Genomic DNA, 21,607 nt, shown 5'->3' on the forward strand with positions numbered 1-21,607 from the left:
GCCATTGTTTCCTTATTGATTTCCTGCTTAGATGATCTGTCCATTGTCCATATGTTAAAGTCTCCTACTATTACTGTATTATTATTAATGAGTTCCTTCATGTTTATTTCATTTTATATATTTGGTCTCCCATGTTGATACATAAATATTTGCAATTGTTAGTACTTCTTGTTGAATTGTCCCCTTTATTCTGACATAGTGCCCTTCTTCATCTCTTTGTTTTAAAATCTTGTTTGTGGAGCTCCTGGGTGGCTTAATCACTTAAACATCTGCCTTTGGTTCAGGTCATGATCCCTGAGTCCTGGGATCAAGCCCTGCACTAGGCTCCCTGCTCAGTGGGGAGTCAGCTTCTCCCTCTCCTTCTGCTCCTCTCCCTGCTCATGCTGTCTCTCTCAAATAAATAAATAAAATCTTTAAAAAAAGATTTGTTTATCCAATATAAATATTGTTACTCTGGCTTTCTTTGGACAGCCATTTGCATGATAAATGGTTCTCCATCCCCTCACTTTCAATCTGCACCTGTCTTTAGGTGTAAAATGAGCCCCTTGGGGGTACCTGGGTGGCTCAGTTGGTTAAATATCTGACTTTGGCTCCGGTCGTGGTCTTGGGGTCCTGGGATCAAGCTCCGTGTTGGACTCCCTGCTCAGGAGGAAGTCTGCTTGTCTCTATTCCTCTGGCTCTGCCTCTCCCTCTGCTTGTGCTCTCTCTGTTTCTCTCTCAAATAAATAAAATCTTTAAAAATAAGTAAATAAAATGAGTCCCCTGTAGACAGTATATAGATGGGTCTTATTTTTTTAAAAAAATCCATCCTGACACCCTATGTCTTTTGATTGGAGCATTTTAGTCCATTTATATCAGAGTAATTACTGATAGATATGTATTTAGTGCCATTTTATTACTTGTTTTGTCATTGCTTCTGAGATTTTCTCTGTTCCTTTCTTGTTTTCGTCACTTTTGGTCTTTCCTTTCCACTCAAATAGTCCCTGTTAACATTTCTTGCAGGACTGGTTTGGTGGTCATGAACTCCTTTTGTTTTTGTTTGTCTGAGGGAACTCCTTCTATTCCAAATGATAGCCTTGCTGGAGACAGTATTCTTGTCTGCAGATTTTCCCCATTCAGCATGTTGAATATATCATGCCATTTGCTTCAGCTTCCTAAGTTTTTGTTGAGAGATCTTCAGCTAGACTTACAGGTCTTCCCTTATAAATTAGGGACTTCGTTTGTCTGTAGTGTTTAGGATTTTTTCTTTATCACTCTATTTTGCAAATTTAGTTACAACATGTCTTGGTGTTGGCTTGCTTTTGTTGATTTTTTAAAAAGATTTTATTTATTTATTTGACAGAGATCACAAGTAGGCAGAGAGGCAGGCAGAGAGAGAGAGGAGGAAGCAGGCTTTCCACGGGGCAGAGAGCCTGATGCAGGGCTCGATTCCAGGACCTTGGGATCACTACCCGAGCCAAAGGCAGAGGCTTTAACCCACTGAGCCACCCAGGGCCCCCTTGATATTAATTCTCTCTGCTTCTTGAATCTAGATGTCTGTTTCCTTCCCCATATAGGGAAGTTTTCAGCTTTTTCTTCAAATAAATTTTCTGCCACCTTTTCTCTCCTTCTTCTGGGACTCCTATAATACAAATGTGATTACATTTGATGAACTCACTGAGTTCCCTAAGTCTATTCTTGTGTTGCATAATTCTTCCTTTTCTCTTTTTTTCAGCTTCATTACTTTCCATTACTTTTTCTTCTATATCACGTATTCATTCCTCTGCTTCTCTCAGCCTGATGTTCGTTACATCAGATGTGTTTCTAGTCTCTTATTGCACTCTTCATCTGTGATTAATTCCTTTTTTAACTCTTTATCTCTGTTCTAAGTGTCTCATCGATGTCTTCTGTTCATTTCTCATGCCTAGTGGTGATTGTTGTTTTAAATTCTCCATCAGGTATATTATTTATATCATTTCATTTACATCCCTTTCCCTGGCCTTATCTTATTCTTTCATTTGGGATAAATTCTTCTATCTTTGTGTTTTCTCTAGGTATCTGCCTTCTTGTCAGTGTTAGAAAGCCAGTTATGTCTTCTGCTCCTGAAAGTAATGATTTTCTGAACAAGGTCATGTAGTGCCTAGGGCCTGGTGCTTCAGGAAGATCTCTGGCATGTGCTGAGTATGCTCTGCTGTTGTGTTTTGGCTGCTCTATCCTTCAGGCCAGTCATCTGCAGAGACTCTTCTTGCCTGCAGTGAGCAGTGTTTGGCCCCTGGCCTCAATATAATAAGTTTTAATTAGGTGTGCTCTGGTGTGCTTGTGAAATCAGAACTGACACTACCTCCACCAGAACTGATGTCCTGCAGAACTCTCTGGTTGGGAGACATAGTGTGGTCTGGGGTCTGTCCTGGTCTTCTGGGGGAGGGACCAGCTACACTAGGACTGAGGCAGGCATGACTGAGAAGGGCAGTCTCTCCCAAGCACAGGGGGCTAGGACTTAGTGTTTTCAAGTTAGGCAGCCAGTAGTAGAGCTGTGGTGCTTCCCATGGTTGGCTCTGTGTTTATGCTGAGGGGCAAGGGAGGGAAATGGTACTGACCATTTGTTTACAGAGAGGTGTTTCTGTGAATGCTGTGTCTTATTGATGCACTGAGCAGAGTGAATAGTCTCCCCACTCTGTGTCCCAAGTGTTCTTCAAATCACTGTTTCCATGCTGTCTGTCCCTGGATTGTTTGCCTGCCTTCTCTCCAGGAACAGCATGGAGCCCTCCAGGCTCTATCCCAGCCAAGCCTGCTGACTTTAAAAACTCCAGGCTTTAAGCTCCACTGATTGCAAGAACTCCCAAAATTCAGCCCCTCTTTTTTCCTCAGCCAATGGCTTTGGGGAAACTTTCTCTTTGTGTGTTCCCTTGTGTGCTCCTCTCTCTCACACTTCTTTATGATCATGGCTCCCTCCCTTCTGCAGCACCAACAATCTGTTTCTCACACGAAGCATGTCTCCATACTTCTACCTTCTTCAATGTGGCCTCTTTTCTCCCTTTAGTTGTGGAGTTTGTTCTGTCAGTCTTCAGGTTGATTTCTGGAGTATTTAGGATGATTTGATAGTTATCTACTTGTGTTCATGGGACCAGGTGAACCTAGGATCCTCCTACTGTGCCACCATCTGTGATTCTATTGAGAGTTTTATCATGAATCCATGTTAGATTTTGTTGAAAGCTTTTTCTGAATCTATTGATATGATCATGAGATTTTTTAAAAAAGATTTTATTTATTTATTTGCCAGAGAGAGATCACAAGTAGGTAGAGAGGCAGAGAGATGGGGGGAAGCAGGCTCCCCGCTGAGCAGAGAGCCCGATGCAGGACTTGATCCCAGGACCTTGGGATGATGACCTGAGCTGAAGGCAGAGGTTTTAACTGATTGAGCCACCCGGGCACCCTGTGATCATGGGATTTTAATTTTTTAGTCTGTTCATGTGGTGGATCACATTAATTTATTTTCAAGGTTTGAACCAGCCTTTTGTACCTGGGATAAATCTATTTTGTCATGCTAAATAATTCTTTTTATATATCCTTGGATTCAGTTGCTATTATTTAGTAAGGATTTTTACATCTACGTTCATGAGAGATACTGGTCTGCAGTTTTCTTTCTTTCTTTTTTTTTTTTTTTTTAATGTTTTGTCTGGTTTTGGTGTTAGATTAATATTGACTTCAGAATGACTTAGGAAGTAATTCTTCTGCTTTTATCCTCTGAAAGACATTATAGAGAATGGGAACAATTTCTTCCTCAATTGTTTGATAAATTCACCAGTGAATACATTTGAGCCTGGTGCTTTCTGGTTTTGAAATTTAAGAATTATTGACTCAATTTCATTTATAGACTTAACACCTATTCAGATTGTCTACTTCATCTTGCATGGGTTTTGGCATACTTTATCTTTCTTTCTTTCTTTAAGATTTTATTTATTTTTTTTGACAGAGAGACAGCGAGAGAGGGAACATAAGTAGGGAGAGTAGAAGAGAGAGAAGGAGGCCTTCTGCTGAGCAGGGAGCCTGATGCAGGGCTCCATCCCAGGGTCCTGGGATCATGACCTGAGCTGAAGGCAGATGCTTAATGACTGAGCCACCCAAGTATCCCAGCATACTTTATCTTTCAAAGAATTATTTCATTTCATCTAGTTATCAAATCTGTGTGATAGTTGTTCATAGTATTATTTTATTATCTTTTCATATTTATGCAATATGTAGTGCTATCCCCTTTTTCATTTATGATATTAGTAATTCATGTCTTCTCTATTTTTTCTTAGTTAGCCTAGCTAGAGGCTTATTTATTTTATTGATCTTTAAAAAATGTCCTTTGGTTTTGTTGTCTTCTATGTTGATTCCCTGTTTTTAATTTCATTGAGTTCTGCTCTCTCAATATTTCTCCTTCCTTTGGATTTAATTTGTTCTTTTTCTAGTTTCTTAAGGTGGAAATTAGATTTTTGGTTTCAGATTTTTCTTCTTCTCTAATATATATGTTAATTGCTATAAATTTCCATCTGGGCGCTGCTTTTGCTGCATCCCATAAATTTTGATAGTCTGTTTTCATTTTCATTTAGTTAAAATATTTTAAAATTTCTCTGAACATTCTTCTTTGACCTATTAGAAATATGTTGTTTAATCTTCATATATTTTGGGATTTTCTAGTTAGCTTTCTGTTAATCAATTTCTAGTTTAATATCATTGTTATTTGAGAGTAGACAATTGTATGATTTCTATTCTTTTAAGTGTTAGGGTATATTTTGTGGTCCAGAATGTGGTCTATATCTGTGAATGTTCCATGTGAGTTTGAAAAGAAGATAATATTTTTTAATAATGCAAGCCCAGGAGTCCTTTGTGGAAAAGATTCTCAAGTATGACTTTTTGCCTAAGTGACAAACTATGATACATTTGTGGCAAACTATAACTTACTACTAATCTCAATAAGAGAAAAACACTAACTTCATTAAGAACTGGTCAGAATATAAAAAAATAATTCATACTATAGGAATTGCAGTAAGAACTAGGCAGAAGTAGTCAACCTTATAATATTATAAAAATAATTATCAACATTATTTGAAATGTAAATGAGAACTTCCATTTTTACTTCTCATATTGGCAACAATATAGAAATTAGGTATTAACTATACTAGCCATAGTGTGAGAATATTCTCACACCCTCCTGGGCAGGCAGGGTCAATTGGTAGGTACTGCCTCACTAGGATTCGGTTGGAAATTTCCAAATGTAAGATTCAGTAGGATTTCATCAAACAAAAAATCTTCTGCGTATCAAATCTTCTATCAAATCTTCTGGAAACAGTTGACAAAATGACAAGACAATGTATGGAATGAGAAAAAATATTTGCAAACCATATATCTGATAAGCCATTAATATCCAAAATATATAAGGATTTATAGAACACAATAGCAACCCCCCCCCCAAATACCCTGTTTTATAAATGGGAAAAGGATCTGAATAGACATTTTTCCAGAAAAGACATACTAATGGCCAGCTGGCATATAAAAGGTGCTTAACATCACCAATCACTAGAGAAAGTTGAAGATTGCAATGAGAGATCATCTCATACCTGTTAGGATGGCTTTTACCAAAAAGACAACAGATAAGTGTTGGTGAAGAAGTGGAGAAAAAGGAACATTTTTACACTGTTGGTTGAAATATAAAGTGGTAGAGCCACTATGGAATACAGTGTGGAGATTTCTCAAGAAATTAAAAATTGAACTACTATATGACTCAGCAGTCCTATCTCTGGGTACAAATATTAAGAAATCAAAATCAGTATCCTGAAGAGATATCTGTACTGCCATGTACATTTTAACTCCAGCATCATTTACAATAGCCAAGGTATGGAAACAACCTAAGTGTCCACTCATCAGTGATAAGTGATGAATGGATAAAATATATGTGAGGTATCTTTATAGACATCTAAATAGATAAATGATAGATAGATAGGCAGACAGTGACATATAGTGAAGATTCAGCTATGAGAAGGAAGGAAATCCTTCCACTTGCAAAAACATGGATGGTATCTGGAAGATATCATGCTAAGTGAAATTAGCCAGAGAAAAGCAAATACTGTAATGATCTCACTTGTGTGTGAGATTAAAAAAAAAAAAGTCCAATTCACTGGAACAGAATAAAGTAGAGGTTGCTAAGAACTGGGTTGGAGGAGGTAGGGATATGTTGGTCAAAGGGTACAGGCCTTTGTTATAGATGAATAAACTCTGGGAATCTAATGGACCTCATGATGATTATATTTAATCATACTGTGTTATGTACTTGAAATTTGCTGGAAGAGTAGACCTTAGGGTGCCCGGGTGGTTCAGTTGGTTAAGCATCTGCCTTTGGCTCAGGTCATGATCCCAGGGTGCTGGATCAAGCCTTGCCTTAGGCTCCCTGCTCATCAGGGAGCCTGCTTCTCCCTCTCCCTCTTCCCCTTCCTCCCTTCTCCCCTGCTTGTGCTCTCTCCCTCTCTCCCTCTCTTTCTCTTAAATAAATAAAATCTTAAAAAGAAAGGGTAGACCTTAAGTGTTCTCACCACACACACACACACACACACATACACACAAGGTAACCATGTGAGGTGATGGATGTGTTAATTAACCCAATTGTGGTAATCATTTCACAAAGTATACATATGTCAAATCATCACATTGTACACTTTAAACATATATAATCCATTTGTCCATTGTACCTCAATAAACTGAAAAATCTGTTTTAAATAAAATAATAATGTATTATATGTTGGCTAATTGAATTTAAATAAAATAAATAAAAGAATAAAAAACAACAAAAGAGAAAAGGTACTAGGAGATACATATTTGATTCTTTGCTTCTCTAGAAATGTATTATACAACCATACATTTGTGTGAATTTTGGCTGGATAAATGACTCTAGTCAACAGTTCATTCTCAGTATTGCAAAATTTGTTACATTTTAAATTTTGTTTTATTTCTTCATTTCAGGGCACTATTTTTTTTTAAAGATTTTATTTATTTATTTATTTGTGAGAGAGATAGAGAGCACAAGTAAGCAGAGCGGCAGGCAGAGGGAGAGAGAGAAGCAGGCTCTCTGCTGAGCAGGGAGCCCAATGTGGGGCTCGATCCCAGGATCCTAGAATCATGATCTGAGCTGAAGGCAGCCGCTTAACCAACTGAGCCACGCAGGTGCCCCTTCAGGACACTATTTTGCAGAACATTGTGTTTCTATTTTCTGGTACCTTTCATGTGACCTGCTTTCTGATTGTTGAAAACGTCAGGATCTTCTTTATATTCTTATTATTCCAAAATTTTATCCTCTCATACCCTTCCAAGAGTTTACTTATTATTTATAACTTGATTTTTCAAGGGAGAAAGGGAAGCATAAGGGTACTTCTCTTTACTGAGAATATACTATATACCAGTTAGCTGTTTAACTGGATCTCTTAATTGGATTTAGTATATTTTTAAATGAGAATGGATCTTGGAATTCTCTCATTGTGCACAGGCATTTTTATCTGCAGCAGCTGGGTTGTGTGGGGCCTGCTTATTGATTAACACTAGCTCTAGTTTTCACCCACATCACAGGTATTGAGCCCAACCGGTTTGTGCTCCATTTCTCTCCTTCTCTGTAAAACTCGCCTTTATTTCTCCTTTTACGTTTCTCATCTTTCCTACCTTGAAGTCATTTATTTTCATTACACGAGTGTAACTCAGAGCCTTTTTTTTTTTTCAGGGATTTCTGATATTCAGGGACATGTCTATAGAATTTTCTCGGGAAGAGTGGGAATGCCTGGACTCAACTCAAAGGAATTTGTACAAATATGTAATGTTGGAGAATTATAGCAACCTGGTCTCAGTCGGTAAGTATACCTTTGTGCAAAAAGTCTAGAGCCCTTTGGAATATTTGCTTCCCCTGAGAAGACTTTCTCAACTCCTTTCATATATCCTACCCATTTCTTCTCCCTGTTCCTACAGACATCACTTGAGCTTGTAGAGTTGGGACTGTATAGCTTCATTGGGCCCAAGACCTAAGCTCCACCTGCTCTGCTTTTTTGTGGCCCTTCCAATTTATTTGCTGATCACAGAATAGGATTTGTGTCCTGGGACACCTACAACCTAAAAAGTCTCCTTTCTTCTCTTATGAGTAGGTCTTTGCATTCCTAAGCCAGATGTGATCTCATTGTTGGAGCAAGGCAAGGAGCCTTGGAGTGTTTTTGACAGTGAGCTGACAAGAGGCTTGTACCTAGGTAAGTGACTGATGATTATATAAGGGAAGAGGAATGTAGGATCTAAACTTGCTGTTCAGTGAAGAGACCACATCTTTGAGATATTTGGAGGAATCTCCCCTCAAAGGCCCACAACTATTAAGAAAAGTAAAGTCATCATGAACTTCCAAATGCCCACACCTTCTCCCTGATACTATCCATGCCTCTTTTCTCTCATATTTTCTGCCTATTCTTGTAAGTGATTCTAATGAGAAACATCTACTTTCAAGTGAGATCTAATTCCCATTCCCTAGTTGTTCTCTCTCTCTTGCCTTTTGGTCTATACACATGTCACTCCTTTAAACATTTTGGTATTAAATATGTTCAGGTTCATGTATTTAGCCAACACTTCATTATATTCTATGTTATAGAGAATATTTTTCTTTTCTTTAAAAAAAATTTACTTATTTATTTGGCAGAGAGAGATCACAAGTAGTCAGAAAGGCAGGCAGCGAGAAGGGGGAAAGCAGGCTCTCTGCTAAGCAGAGAACCTGATGTGGGGCTCAATCCCAGGACCCTGAGATCATGACCTGAGCTGAAGGCAGAGGCTTAACCTACTGAGCCACCCAGACACCACTGAAGAATATTTTTCTGGGAGACATAGATATTATAAAATATATCAGCTATTAAGAAATTTATAGCCTAGGGTTTGAGAAATAGGTGATGGAGATTAAGGAGTGCATTTGCTGTGATGAACATGGGGTATTACATGCAGGTGTTGAATCACTATATTATACACCTGAAATTAATATTACACTGCATTTTAACTCACTGGAACTTAAATAAAAAACTTTTAAAAATACATAAAAATCTTTCAAAATGTAAAATTAATTGTAATTGTAAAATTAATTGCAGTTCAAATACCACAACCAGGAAAAATGGCTAAAGATTGAAAAGTGGAAAAGCCTCACAGAGCTATAATGGTTGGAGTCCTGGGAGTGATTTCAGTCACCATGGCAGAATTTTGGGTATAAAAGTTATGTGCTTGCAGTAGGATAGCAGAGGTTGCAGACAAGAAGAGATTGAGGTGAAGGAGGAGGATCAAGCAATTGCGTGATGCATGAAATCAACATAAAATAGAATGGGAGAGAGGGAAAAGGTCATAAACATGGATGATTCAGAGTAGAGAGCACAGTAAGTACAAAAGTCCTGAGGCAGGCAGTCTCATTGTGTATAAGGAGCCCAAAGGTGGCCAGTATGGGGGCAGTGAGTAAACAAAGAGGAGAGAATCTGTGATCTGTGATCAGAAAGATATATGCTGGAAAGAGTCATTTTATAATAACATTGTAAATTGTGGTTGAACTTTTTCTGAGTGAGATGGAAATAAGTAGATTTAAGCAGAGCTGTGACATGATTAGATTTTTATTTTTCAAAAATACTATTTTTTCCTATTTACAGAAGAGGAAACTGAGACACAGACACTTGAAGTAACTTGTCCAAGGTCAACAACTAGTAAGAGTTGGAAATAAGTTATACGTCTCTTAGCTCCTAAGCTATTTTTCCTCTCCAAGTTAAATCAAAGGGGAGTAGATATAGTGGATATGATTTCATCTGAAATGCAGGTGAACAGATAGAAGTTAACTTTTTAAAAATCAATTTTTAAGTGAGGTTTTAGATCCCATAAATAGTCAACTATAGCACGCATACTACACCATTTATATTACATATAAATATTAGATGCATATAAATGCATCATGAATTTTCTCTAAAACACTATATCATATACCTTCCTTTCTTAATAATCTTTTAGATGTATTATATCAATATTATAATAGGATATACTTATAAAATGAGGTTGTCTTCCAGATTCTTCCAATTTCAATTTCTTTTTTTTTTTTTTAAGATTTTATTTATTTGACAGAGAGAGACTCAGCGAGAGGGGGAACACAAGCAGGGGGAGGGGGAGAAGGAGAAGCAGGCTTCCCACTGAGCAGGGAGCCTGATGTGGAGCTTGATCCCGGACCCTAAGATCATGACCTGTGCCGAAGGCAGAGGCTTAACCCACTGAGCCACCCAGGGGCCCTCCAATTTCAATTTCTAATTGAAACTTCCTTTCTTCTATACATTCTTTTGTAAATGAATTTTCCCCATATTTTTTTATTGATTTTTTTTAAAGACAATTTTAAAGGCTTTTTCCAGCAATGTACATAATGCATATGTTCAATTTCTTGCATCACCTTTAGGAATGTGTACCTTTTAAAAAAAAGATTTTATTTATTTATTTGAGACAGAGAGAGAGACAGAGATAGTGACAGTGATAGCAAGAGAGAGCACAAGCAGGGAAGAGAGGGAGAAGTAGGCTCTCCACTGAGCAGGGAGCCTGGGGGATGGGAAGGGCTCCATTCCAGAGCCCTCATGACCTGACTCAAATGTTGACGCATAACCAACTGAACCACCCAGGCACCCCGAATTTGCAACTTTTAAAAATAAATTATTCTATGTTGTTTTAATCTTGGAATCAAGAACAATATTTTGCCTATTTTTTGTTGTTTTTCAAAATAATATATTTTTAAAGATTTTATTTATTTATTTGAGGGAGAATGAGTGAAAGAGAACATGAGAGAGGAGAAGGTCAGAGGGAGAAGCAGACTCCCCAAGGAGCTGGGAGCCGGATGCGGGACTCGATCCTGGAAGTCCAGGATCATGACCTGAGCCGAAGGCAGTTGCTCAACCAACTGAGCCACCCAGGCGCCCTCAAAATAATATTTTTTAATCGTGAAAGACAAATTGTCCTGTAATGTTTTACATTCAGGATTTATCTAATTGCAACCCCATGATTAGATTCATATTAAGCAATTTTGTCTGATCTGATATTTAATTCAGGTTGTACACTTAAAAAAAAAAAAGATTTGGGGCACCTGAGTGGCTCAGTTGGTTAAGCAACTGCTTTTGGCTCAGGTCATGATTCTGGAGTCCCAGGATGGAGTCCCACATCAGGCTCCCTGCTCGCTGGGGAGTCTGCTTCTCCCTCTGACCTCTCCCCTCTCAATCTGTCTCTCTCTCATTCTCTCTCTCTTAAATAAATAAAATCTTTAAAAATAATAATGAAAAAAAATATTTATTTTTTAGAGAGAGAGAGAGCTCAAGTGGGAGGAGCAGAGGGAGAGGAAGAGAAAATCCCTAGCAGACTTTGAAGGGAGTGCGGAGCCCAACGTGCGGCTCATCTCAGGACCCTGAGATCACAACCTGAGCCAAAACCAAGAGTCAGATGCTTAATCAACTGTGCCACCTGGGTGCCCCTAGGGCTGTGCACTTCTTAATTCATTATACCAAGAGGCAAAATCAAGTTTTCTCATTATAGGGATGATAATTTTGATCAGGTGGTGGTTGAAGATAACTACCAGGTCTTTCATTGGAAAGGTACATTTTCCCCCTTATCACTACTAAATAGTCTGGCAGTGATACTTGGAGACTGTATAATTGTCCTGTAGAAATCTTTTACCCAAAATGTTTGGTATTCATTGGTTCTTATTCAAAACAATTTACACTGAGCTTTGGGAAAAGTGAAGTTCTAATTATATCACTTTTTTTCTGCATTTATTAGTTGGTCTTTCTTTGTTTAAAAAAAAAAAAGCTTCTCCTCTCCACTTTTGTTGAGAAACACTACAGATTCATTGATTCTTTTTTTTCATTGATTCTTTTAAAAATCAGTATCTTTTTTTTTTTTAAAGATTTTATTTATTTATTTGACAGACAGAGATCACAGGTAGACAGAGAGGCAGGCAGAGAGAGAGAGAGGGAAGCAGGCTCCATGCTGAGCAGAGAGCCCGATGTGGGACTCGATCCCAGGACCCTGAGATCATGACCTGAGCCGAAGGCAGCGGCTTAACCCACTGAGCCACCCAGGCGCCCCCAAAAAATCAGTATCTTATAACCCATTGTAATCATTCTTCTTTTTGATGATTAAACTGTCATTCATAGTTGGCCATTGGAAGCCCCTTTCAGCTGGCTTCTGCATCCTTTTTCATGTATGCATGAGTCTTTAAAGACCTTCTTGTTTTCTGGCACAAAAATATGTTCCAATCTCATCTTGTATTTTTCTTTCCCCCAACTTGGAATAAGCCAACTCATTAAGAAGCCTTAGTTTCTTATATTAGGAAATGGTGTTCATTGACCAATATCAGTGTCCAATGTATTCATTACTACTGGATTGTCATTGCTTTTATATCCATTAAGTAGAAAGAGACAGAGAACATATATTTTAGGGATGCCTGGGTGGCTCAGTTGATTAAGCCGCTGCCTTCGGCTCAGGTCATGATCCCAGTGTCCTGGGATCGAGTCCCACATCGGGCTCCTGGCTCGGCAGGGAGCCTGCTTCTCTCTCCGCCTCTGCCTGCCACTCTGCCTGCTTATGTGCTCTCTCTCTCTCTCTGACAAATAAATAAATAAATAAATAAAATCTTAAATAAATAAAATCTTAAAAAAGAACATTTTATAAGAAGTCCAAAAGACAAGATTCTGTCTCACTTTTCTATATTTGTTTTGTAACTTTTTCTTGAACAGTGGAAAAACCTATTTCCCACAACATGAGTATATTTATTCAAGTCTTCCTTTCTAAAACCAGAGAATAGTTTCAAAATTAGAATACTAGACAACTACTGACTGAAAAACCTACCTGAAATCATGTTCAATAATTATTACACTTTTCTTTTCCTTTCCTTTTCCTTTTCCCTTAGAATATGTTACACCAAGGATTTCTAATCAGACTACAGTTCATAAAGTGGCTAGATTAACTCTTTTTTTGTGCATTTTCAACTTAATATACTATTTATCTTTTTTTAAAATTTATTTTCAGCGTAACAGTATTCATTGTTTTTGCACCACACCCAGTGCTCCATGCAATCCGTGCCCTCTACAATACCCACCACCTGGTTCCCCCAACCTCCCACCCCCCGCCCCTTCAAAACCCTCAGATTGTTTTTCAGAGTCCATAGTCTCTCATGGTTCACCTCCCCTTCCAATTTCCCTCAGCTCCCTTCTCCTCTCTAACTCTCCTTGTCCTCCATGCTATTTGTTAGGCTCCACAAATAAGTGAAGCCATATGATAATTGACTCTCTCTGCTTGACTTATTTCACTCAGCATCATCTCTGCCAGTCCCGTCCATGTTGCTACAAAAGTTGGGTATTCATCCTTTCTGATGGAGCCATAATACTCCATAGTGTATATGGACCACATCTTCCTTATCCATTCGTCCGTTGAAGGGCATCTTGGTTCTTTCCACAGTTTGGCAACCGTGGTCATTGCTGCTATAAACATTGGGGTACAGATGGCCCTTCTTTTCACTACATCTGTATCTTTGGGATAAATACCCAGTAGTGCAATTGCAGGGTCATAGGGAAGCTCTATTTTTAATTTCTTGAGGAATCTCCACACTGTTCTCCAAAGTGGCTGCACCAACTTGCATTCCCACCAACAGTGTAAGAGGGTTCCCCTTTCTCCACATCCTCTCCAACACATGTTGTTTCCTGTCTTGCTAATTTTGGTGTAAGGTGGTATCTCAATGTGGTTTTAATTTGAATCTCCCTGATGGCTAGTGATGATGAAAATTTTTTCATGCGTCTGATAGCCATTTGTATGTCTTCATTGGAGAAGTGCCTGTTCATATCTTCTGCCCATTTTTTGATATGATTGTCTGTTTTGTATATGTTGAGTTTGAGGAGTTCTTTATAGATCCTGGATATCAACATTTTTCTGTACTGTCATTTGCAAATATCTTCTCCCATTCCATGGGTTGCCTCTTTGTTTTGTTGACTGTTTTCTTTGCTGTGCAGAAGCTTTTGATTCTGATGAAGTCCCAAAAGTTCAGCTTTGCTTTTGTTTCCTTTGCCTTTGGAGACATATCTTGAAAGAAGTTGCTGTGGCTGATATCGAAGAGGTTACTGCCTATATTCTCCCTTAGGATTCTGATGGATTCCTGTCTCGCGTTGAGGTCTTTATCTTAACTGTTAAGTTTAGATTATTTTTAGTTTATAATTGGAATATATAAAGCACTTATATGCTTTAAAAGTCAATATAAAGATATACTTAGAGGGGCACCTGGGTGGCTCTGTGTTTAAAGCCTCTGCTTTTGGCTCAGGTCATGATCCCAGGGTCCTGGGATCGAGCCCTGTATAGTGCTCTCTGCTCAACAGGGAGCCTGCTTCCTCCTCTCTCTCTGCCTGCTTCTCTGCCTACTTGTGATATCTGTCTGTCAAATAAATAAATAAAATCTTTAAAAAAAAATATATATATATATATATTTTAAAGTTAGGTTTGCAATCCTATCTGCTTCATTCATTGCCACTCTCTCTCTAGGTAACTTTTTGGAAAAAGGGGTTTTTGGGTAGTCTGATTAATCCTTTCAGCCTTTATTATTTCAGAAATAGAGCATGTTCATATTTATATTCCCAATTCTCCTTCCCTCTTTTACATGAGATATTACACAAGTGGGGGGAAGGGTAGAGGGAGAGAGAAAATCCTAAGCAGGCTCCAATCAACTTGGAGCCTGAGGCCAGCTCCATTTTATGATCCTGAGATCATGACCTAAGCTAAAATCAAGAGTTGGACACTCAACTGTCTGACCCATACATTGGCAAAAATTTTTTAAATGTATAAAATTGACTTATCTTTCTTGGTATTATATATTGATTTTTGCCATAACTAATTAATTATTAGAATTAACAATTCTAATAATTAGTAGAGTTTCCATGCAGACAGTCATAAAATTTGTAAATATTTTCAGTTGTGTTTCTTGCTTTCTTGTGCTTGTAACATAATGCTCCTGTCTAGTCTTATCACTGTGGCTGTACCTTTCAGGAAGTGTTCAATAGAAACAGCACTATTATGTGTTGTTCATCTTTTTTCATGGTTTTTATTGGCATAACTCTTTTTTCTTATATAATTTTTTTAAAAATTTTGGAATCATTTTATATATTCAAAAAAAGTTGTAAAAATAATATAGAGAGTTCCTATATTCCTCACCTAATACCATTTTCCCCCACATTTTTGTGGTATATTTGAATTTACCCATCCCCATTGTTTTCATCCCTTCCAATATAGTATACCTTTCATAAACTTCATGATTTTTCCTTTCTTTGTTTTAAGGTGAGCACCTATATCTTCATATATCTCCTTATATAAATGGTAGCAGCATACGCTATACAATTTACTCTACCTTGTTCTTCTACATTTAAAATCATGAAGATTGGGGCACCTGGGTGGCTCAGTGGGTTAAAGCCTCTGCCTTCGTCTCAGGTCATGATCTCAGGGTCCTGGGATCGAGCCCCGCATTGAGCCCCACATTGGGCACTCTGCTCAGGAGGGAGCCTGCTTCCCTTCCTCTCTCTCTTCCTGACTCTCTGCTAACTTGTGATCTCTGTCTGTCAAATGAATAAATAAAATCTTTTTTAAAAAAATAGAAAAGAAAAAATCATGAAGTACATTCAATAGGAATATACAGATACTTCTCATTTCTTTATGCAGTTACTTAGAACTCTACTGTGTGCATATACTATACTGAGTTCAAGTAGTATTAAGTTGGTGGCTATTTGGATTCATTATAGTCATTTGCTCTTACAAATAGTTCTGTAGCAGATAACCTTCTGCATAAACCTCTTCAGATTCTTTCCCAAAAGTATATGTTTGGGTTCCTAGAATTGGAATTGCTTGCTCAAGGAAAAATGCTTACCTAATTTTGCTAGAAAATGGCAAATAGCCCTGTATGGTAGTTTTACCATTTTTATTCACTACCCTGAATGTATGAGAGAGGTTACTTACCTAAATAGCCTCTAACAGACTAAATTATCAGACTTTTGGGTTTTTGCCAAAGTATGCTTTGAATTTATTCCAAAATTTAAGAATCATTGACTTCATCTTTTTCTGATCCTTTCCCCCCCATGACTTCGAATTTCACTTTTCAATTTCTATACTTTATCTCTCAAATTGTACCACCATATAAGAACTATAAATCCTATTTGCATTATAAACATTAATGTCAATGTAATTCTGCCTTTTATAAGTTTTGTGTCTTCTCCCTCCCCCCAAAAGTGAATGTTTTTATTTGTGCTTTCTTTCAGAATATAAATCTAGGTGTGAGAACAAGAAATTATCTCTGAAAAAGAATGACTATAAAATAGATTCATCCCAATGGGTTATAATGGAAGTATATACAAAGCATGGACTTAAACAGGGATCTCAGGAAAGACATTTTAGCCAAGTATCATGTGCCTCTGAAGACATGTCCCCTTTCATTCAGCATACATCTCTCCCTCGACATCAAACATTTAATACCAAAGAGAAATCTTATGAATACCAAAAATATAAAAATGCCTATGGACAGGACTCAAAAATGACTGCACATCAAGAAGGTCATACTGGCCAGGAATTATATGACTATAAGGAATATGGGAAGGCCCTTAATAGAACTTCAAAACTTAGTTCATATCATTCAGTGCATATTGGCATGAGACCCTATGAATATGAGGAATGTAGGGATTCTTTGAATAGTGATTCAGAATTTATGCAACATCAAATAATTTTTACTACAGAGAAATCTAATGAATTTAAGGAAAGTGGAAAGTCTTTACTAGTGCCTCACAGTTTTTTCTATGTCATAGCATTCATACAAGTGAGAAACCCTTTAAGTGTAAGGAGTGTGTTAGAGAATTTGGTAATGGTACAGCCCTTATTCGTCATCAGAGGATTCATACTGGTGAAAAACCCTATGAGTGTAATGAATGTGGAAAGGCTTTTAGTACTAGTTCAATATTTAGAGTACATCAGAGGATTCACACAGGTGAGAAACCCAATGAATGTAAAGAATGTGGAAAAGCCTTTCGTCATTCTTCATACCTTACTCAACATCAAAGAATTCATACTGGTGAGAAACCTTATAAATGTAAGTGTTGTGTTAGGGCATTTAGTAATGTTTCAGCCTTTATTTGTCATCAGAGAATTCATACTGGTGAGAAACCGTACAAATGTAAGGAATGTGGAAGAGCCTTTAGTACTGGCTCAATACTTACAGCACATCAGAGAATTCACTCAGGTGAGAAACCCTACTTATGTAAGGAATGTGGGAAGGCCTTTTGTCAGTCTTCAGACCTTACTCAACATCAGAGAATTCATACTGGTGAGAAACCCTATGAGTGTAAGGAATGTGGAAGGGCCTTTCATCGTTCATCAGAACTTTCTCGACACAAGTTAATTCATGCTGATGAGAAATTGTATGAATGTAAGGAATGTGGAAAGATCTTGAGTAGAGATTCAGTACTCATAAAGCATCAGAAAATTCATACTGATGAGAAAGCCTGGGAATGTAATGAATGTGGGGGAGTTTTCACTTGTGCAACATACCTGACCCGGCATCAGCAAATTCATACTGGTGATAAACCATATACTTGTAACAAATGTGGGAAAGCCTTTCTTCATTCTTCAGACCTTATTCTGCATCAAAGAATTCAACTGGTGAGAAACCCTATGAGTGTAAGGAATGTGGGAAGGCTTTTGCAAGAGGCTCAAATCTTAATCGCCACCAAAAAGTTCATAATGGTAAGAGATAGTATGAAAGAAAGCTTTGTAAGACATTTAGGCATATCTTTCAGGTAACATGAAATGAAAGAGAAACCACAGATATGTAATAGAAGAAATCCTAAGAATTTATTGGTAAGAAAATATAGAAATATAATAAATAGAGAATGCCTTATGTGTTTCACGGTTTAACTACCATAAGAATAAAATGAATATTGGAAGGCTTCTACCAATGGCTCATTCCTTTCTAAATTTTAAAAACTTTTTATCATGACTGGAGAAAAGTGAAAAATCTTTTTGTTGCATTTTTCGTATTTTAAAATACTTTAGGGGCGCCTGGGTGGCTCAGTGGGTTAAAACCTCTGCCTTCGGCTCAGGTCATGATCCCAGAGTCCTGGGATCGAGCCCCGCATCGGGCTCTCTGCTCAGCAGGGAGCCTGCTTTCTCCTCTCTCTCCCTCTGCCTGCCTCTCTGCCTACTTGTAATCTCTATCAAATAAATAAATAAAATCTTTAAAAAAAATAAAATAAAATACTTTAAATCCACTTTATTTTTTATATGACTATAAGTAGTTTGGTTTATGCATAGCTAAAGCACTGTTTTATCATAAGTTGTACATTAAATTTTTGAATTTATTTTTTTCTCACCAAAATTCTTTTTTTTAGTATTTTATTTATTTATTTATTTTTTCTGTTTCCAACATTAATTGTTTATGCACCACACCCAGTGCTCCATGCCATCCTTAATACCCACCATCAGGTTCACCCATTCTCCCACCCTGCTCCCTTCCAAAACCTTCCAAAACCATCAGAGTCCACAGTCTCTCATGGTTCATCTACCCCTCCAATTTACCCCAATTCACTTTTCCTTTCCTTCTCCTAATGTCCTCCATGTTATTCCTTATGCTCCACAAGTAAATGAAACCATATGATAATTGACTTTCTCTGCTTGACTTATTTCAGTCAGCATAATCTCTTCCAGTCCCGTCCATGTTGACACAAAAGTTGGATAGTCATCCTTTTTGATGGAGGCATAATATTCCATTGTATGTATGGACCATATCTTCTTTATCCTTTCATCTGTGAAGGGCATCTTGGCTCTATCCACAGTTTGGCGATTGTGGCCATTGCTGCTATGAACATTGGGGTACAGATGGCTCTTCTTTTCAATACATCTGTATCTTTGGAGTAAATACCAGTAGTGCAATTGCAGTGTCATAGAGTAGCTCTGTTTTTAAATTTTTGAGGAATCTCCACACTGTTTTCCAAAGTGGTTGCACCAACTTGCATTCCCGCCAACAGAGTAAGAGGGTTCTACTTTCTCCACTTCCTCTCCAACACTTGTTGTTTCCTGTCCTGTTAATTTTGGCCATTCTAACTGGTGTAAGGTGGCATCTCAATGTGGTTTTTGATTTAAATTTCCCTGATGGCGAATGATGATGAACATTTTTTCATGTGTCTATTAGCCATTTGTATGTCTTCTTAGTAGAAGTGTCTTTTCATGTCTTCTGCCCAATTTTTGTCATGATTATCTGGTTTGGGGTGTGAATTTGAAGAGTCTATAGATCTTGGTTATCACCAAAATTCTTAACACAGCACAACTTACTCAGTAACTATTTCATGATGCTATTTGTGCACAGTTTTGTGACATTTTATATTTTTAGTGTTATAAACTTGGACTTAATGAATCTTTTTATACCCCAACATCCAATTTGGAAACTCTTCAATTGATCTTTTTATAATAAACTTTTACCTGCACATCTTTGCATCTGTACCATTTTATTTAAAATATTGTTATTTTAAATGGTTCCAGAATGGCTCAGTCAGAGGAGCATGCAGCTCTTGATCTCAGGGTTGTGAGTTTGAGCCCCATGTTGAGTGAAGAGATTACTTAAAAATAAAATCTTTAAAAAAATAAAATATCATTACTTTAAGACATATATTTAATATTGATAAAATGATAGAATGATTCATGTGTATAAATTAATATTTTTATTTCATAAATATGGTATTTTATTATAATAATTTTCTCTAAATTTTTAAATTCTATAAAAATCCAATAAGAGTTAACTTTCATCCCCCAAAGGGGCCATAACTATTGTCAAATTGTTGGAACAAATCCTTTTATAAATTTATTAAAGTGTAATCACATTATTCAAATTGCCTCATAAATTGCCTTTTAATGACAATATATGTCATATAGGACATTCCATGTGATTAAGTATATTAATAGTGTTAATATATATGACTGTACCATTATTTTTACCAAGCATTTATGGTCAAACACTATGACTGACTCCACTTTTGGTGTTTATAAAGAATGTTATTTTTAGCATCCTACTTGGCACCCTGTATTTGTTTGTCTTTTTTTCATTGTTTTTGAAATAATCCATACATACCTTTTACCATGTACACATTTTAAACATGACAGATTAAACTGGCTTCCCTTTGATCGTACTGTGTTATGCCATTTTTCTCTCTTCCATTCTGTGCAGTTTTTCCTAATGATTTTGCCCAAATATAATGTGGGGACATTAATTTTTTAAAAAAATTATTCATTTCCATTGTGATGTATTTCTATTAAAAACATATTCCTACATATTATTATACTTTATGTGAAATGAGAATGACTATATTCACTAGCATACTTGGGTTTTGTAAGGACCAAATGAGTTAATTTACACAAATGCTTATAATTGAAACTTTAACATACTCAGTAAAATAATCCATTGTTAAGATTATTTTTTCCTTTGGCTATTTTATTATTTATGGAAAGGCTTTTAACTATGGTGTATATTTGGTTTAATATCAGAAATTTAATATTAGAGAAAAATGCTAAAATTACCAGTGAATATAGCAAAGTCATCGTAATTCATTCCTTCTTGGTCATGAAGAAAAAAACCATAAAATATAGTGAGTAATACCTTTATTCATATCTAACCTTATATGTCAAATCCTAACATTTATGTCAGCATGAAACATTATTGAAAGAGTTATTGCCCATATTGTCTGGCTGATTAAAAAATAGTACTGGATTATAGGAACATCTGACTCTTGATCCAATGCATGTTTAAACTAACATTTTGCGAAGGATGAAATATGAATAAATTGTGATTTCTTTGAACATAAAGTTTGCTGAGAATCCTACACAGGAAAACCTGTGGGAGGTGACAAAATTACTCATAGAACTTATAACTCTAAATCCAGACATATAAAAAATTTTTTAAAAAATCCACTTATGTATTGCAACAATTAATACTTGAAATCTTGTACTGGTGCTACAGGGATAAAGAGGAAGTTTCCATTTATCTGGGAGTCAAACTGCCTTAAGAATGGGGTTTAGCGGGACGCCTGGGTGGCTCAGTTGGTTGAGCGGCTGCCTTCAGCTCAGGTCATGATCCCAGAGTCCTGGGATCGAGTCCCGCATCGGGCTCCCTGCTCAGCGGGGAGCCTGCTTCTCCCTCTGCCTCTGTCTGCCACTCTATCTGCCTGTGCTCACTCTCTCTCTCTCTCTGACAAATAAATAAATAAAATCTTTAAAAAAAAAAAAAAGAATGGGATTTAGCTTGGTTAGTGCTGGTGTCTCCTAGGAGGTATGATACAGGTGGTTCTGAGGAGTTTGGAACACCTGTGAACTAAAATCAACAGCTTCTACTAGGAACTATGGCCAATAATAGAACTTATTACTTTTCTGTTGCTGCATAACAAATTGCCATGATTTTGGCAGCTTAAATCAACATGTGATTATTATCTCCAAGTTTTAATGGGCACATGTGAGGGCATGGCTTAGTTGGGTCCTCTGCTCAAGGTGGCAATTGAGCTGTCAGCTGGGGGTAGTGTCT

The 21,607-nt window shown here is 37.1% G+C and overlaps 1 protein-coding gene across 1 annotated transcript in view; it reads left to right on the plus strand.

Annotated features, from left to right (window-relative positions):
* The window catches only part of LOC125088414 (zinc finger protein 345), a 124,758-nt gene extending 106,751 nt beyond the window's left edge, over positions 1–18,007 (plus strand). Inside the window, exon 5 of the mRNA XM_047709561.1 lies at positions 16,870–18,007. Within this exon, the coding sequence (XP_047565517.1) occupies positions 16,870–17,844 (975 nt within the window). The 3' untranslated portion in view covers positions 17,845–18,007. The remainder of the gene's footprint in view (positions 1–16,869) is intronic.
* Positions 18,008–21,607: the final 3,600 nt, after the last annotated feature.

The sequence above is a fragment of the Lutra lutra genome, chromosome 17, assembly GCF_902655055.1.
Source record: "Lutra lutra chromosome 17, mLutLut1.2, whole genome shotgun sequence".
Classification (NCBI taxonomy): domain Eukaryota; kingdom Metazoa; phylum Chordata; class Mammalia; order Carnivora; family Mustelidae; genus Lutra; species Lutra lutra.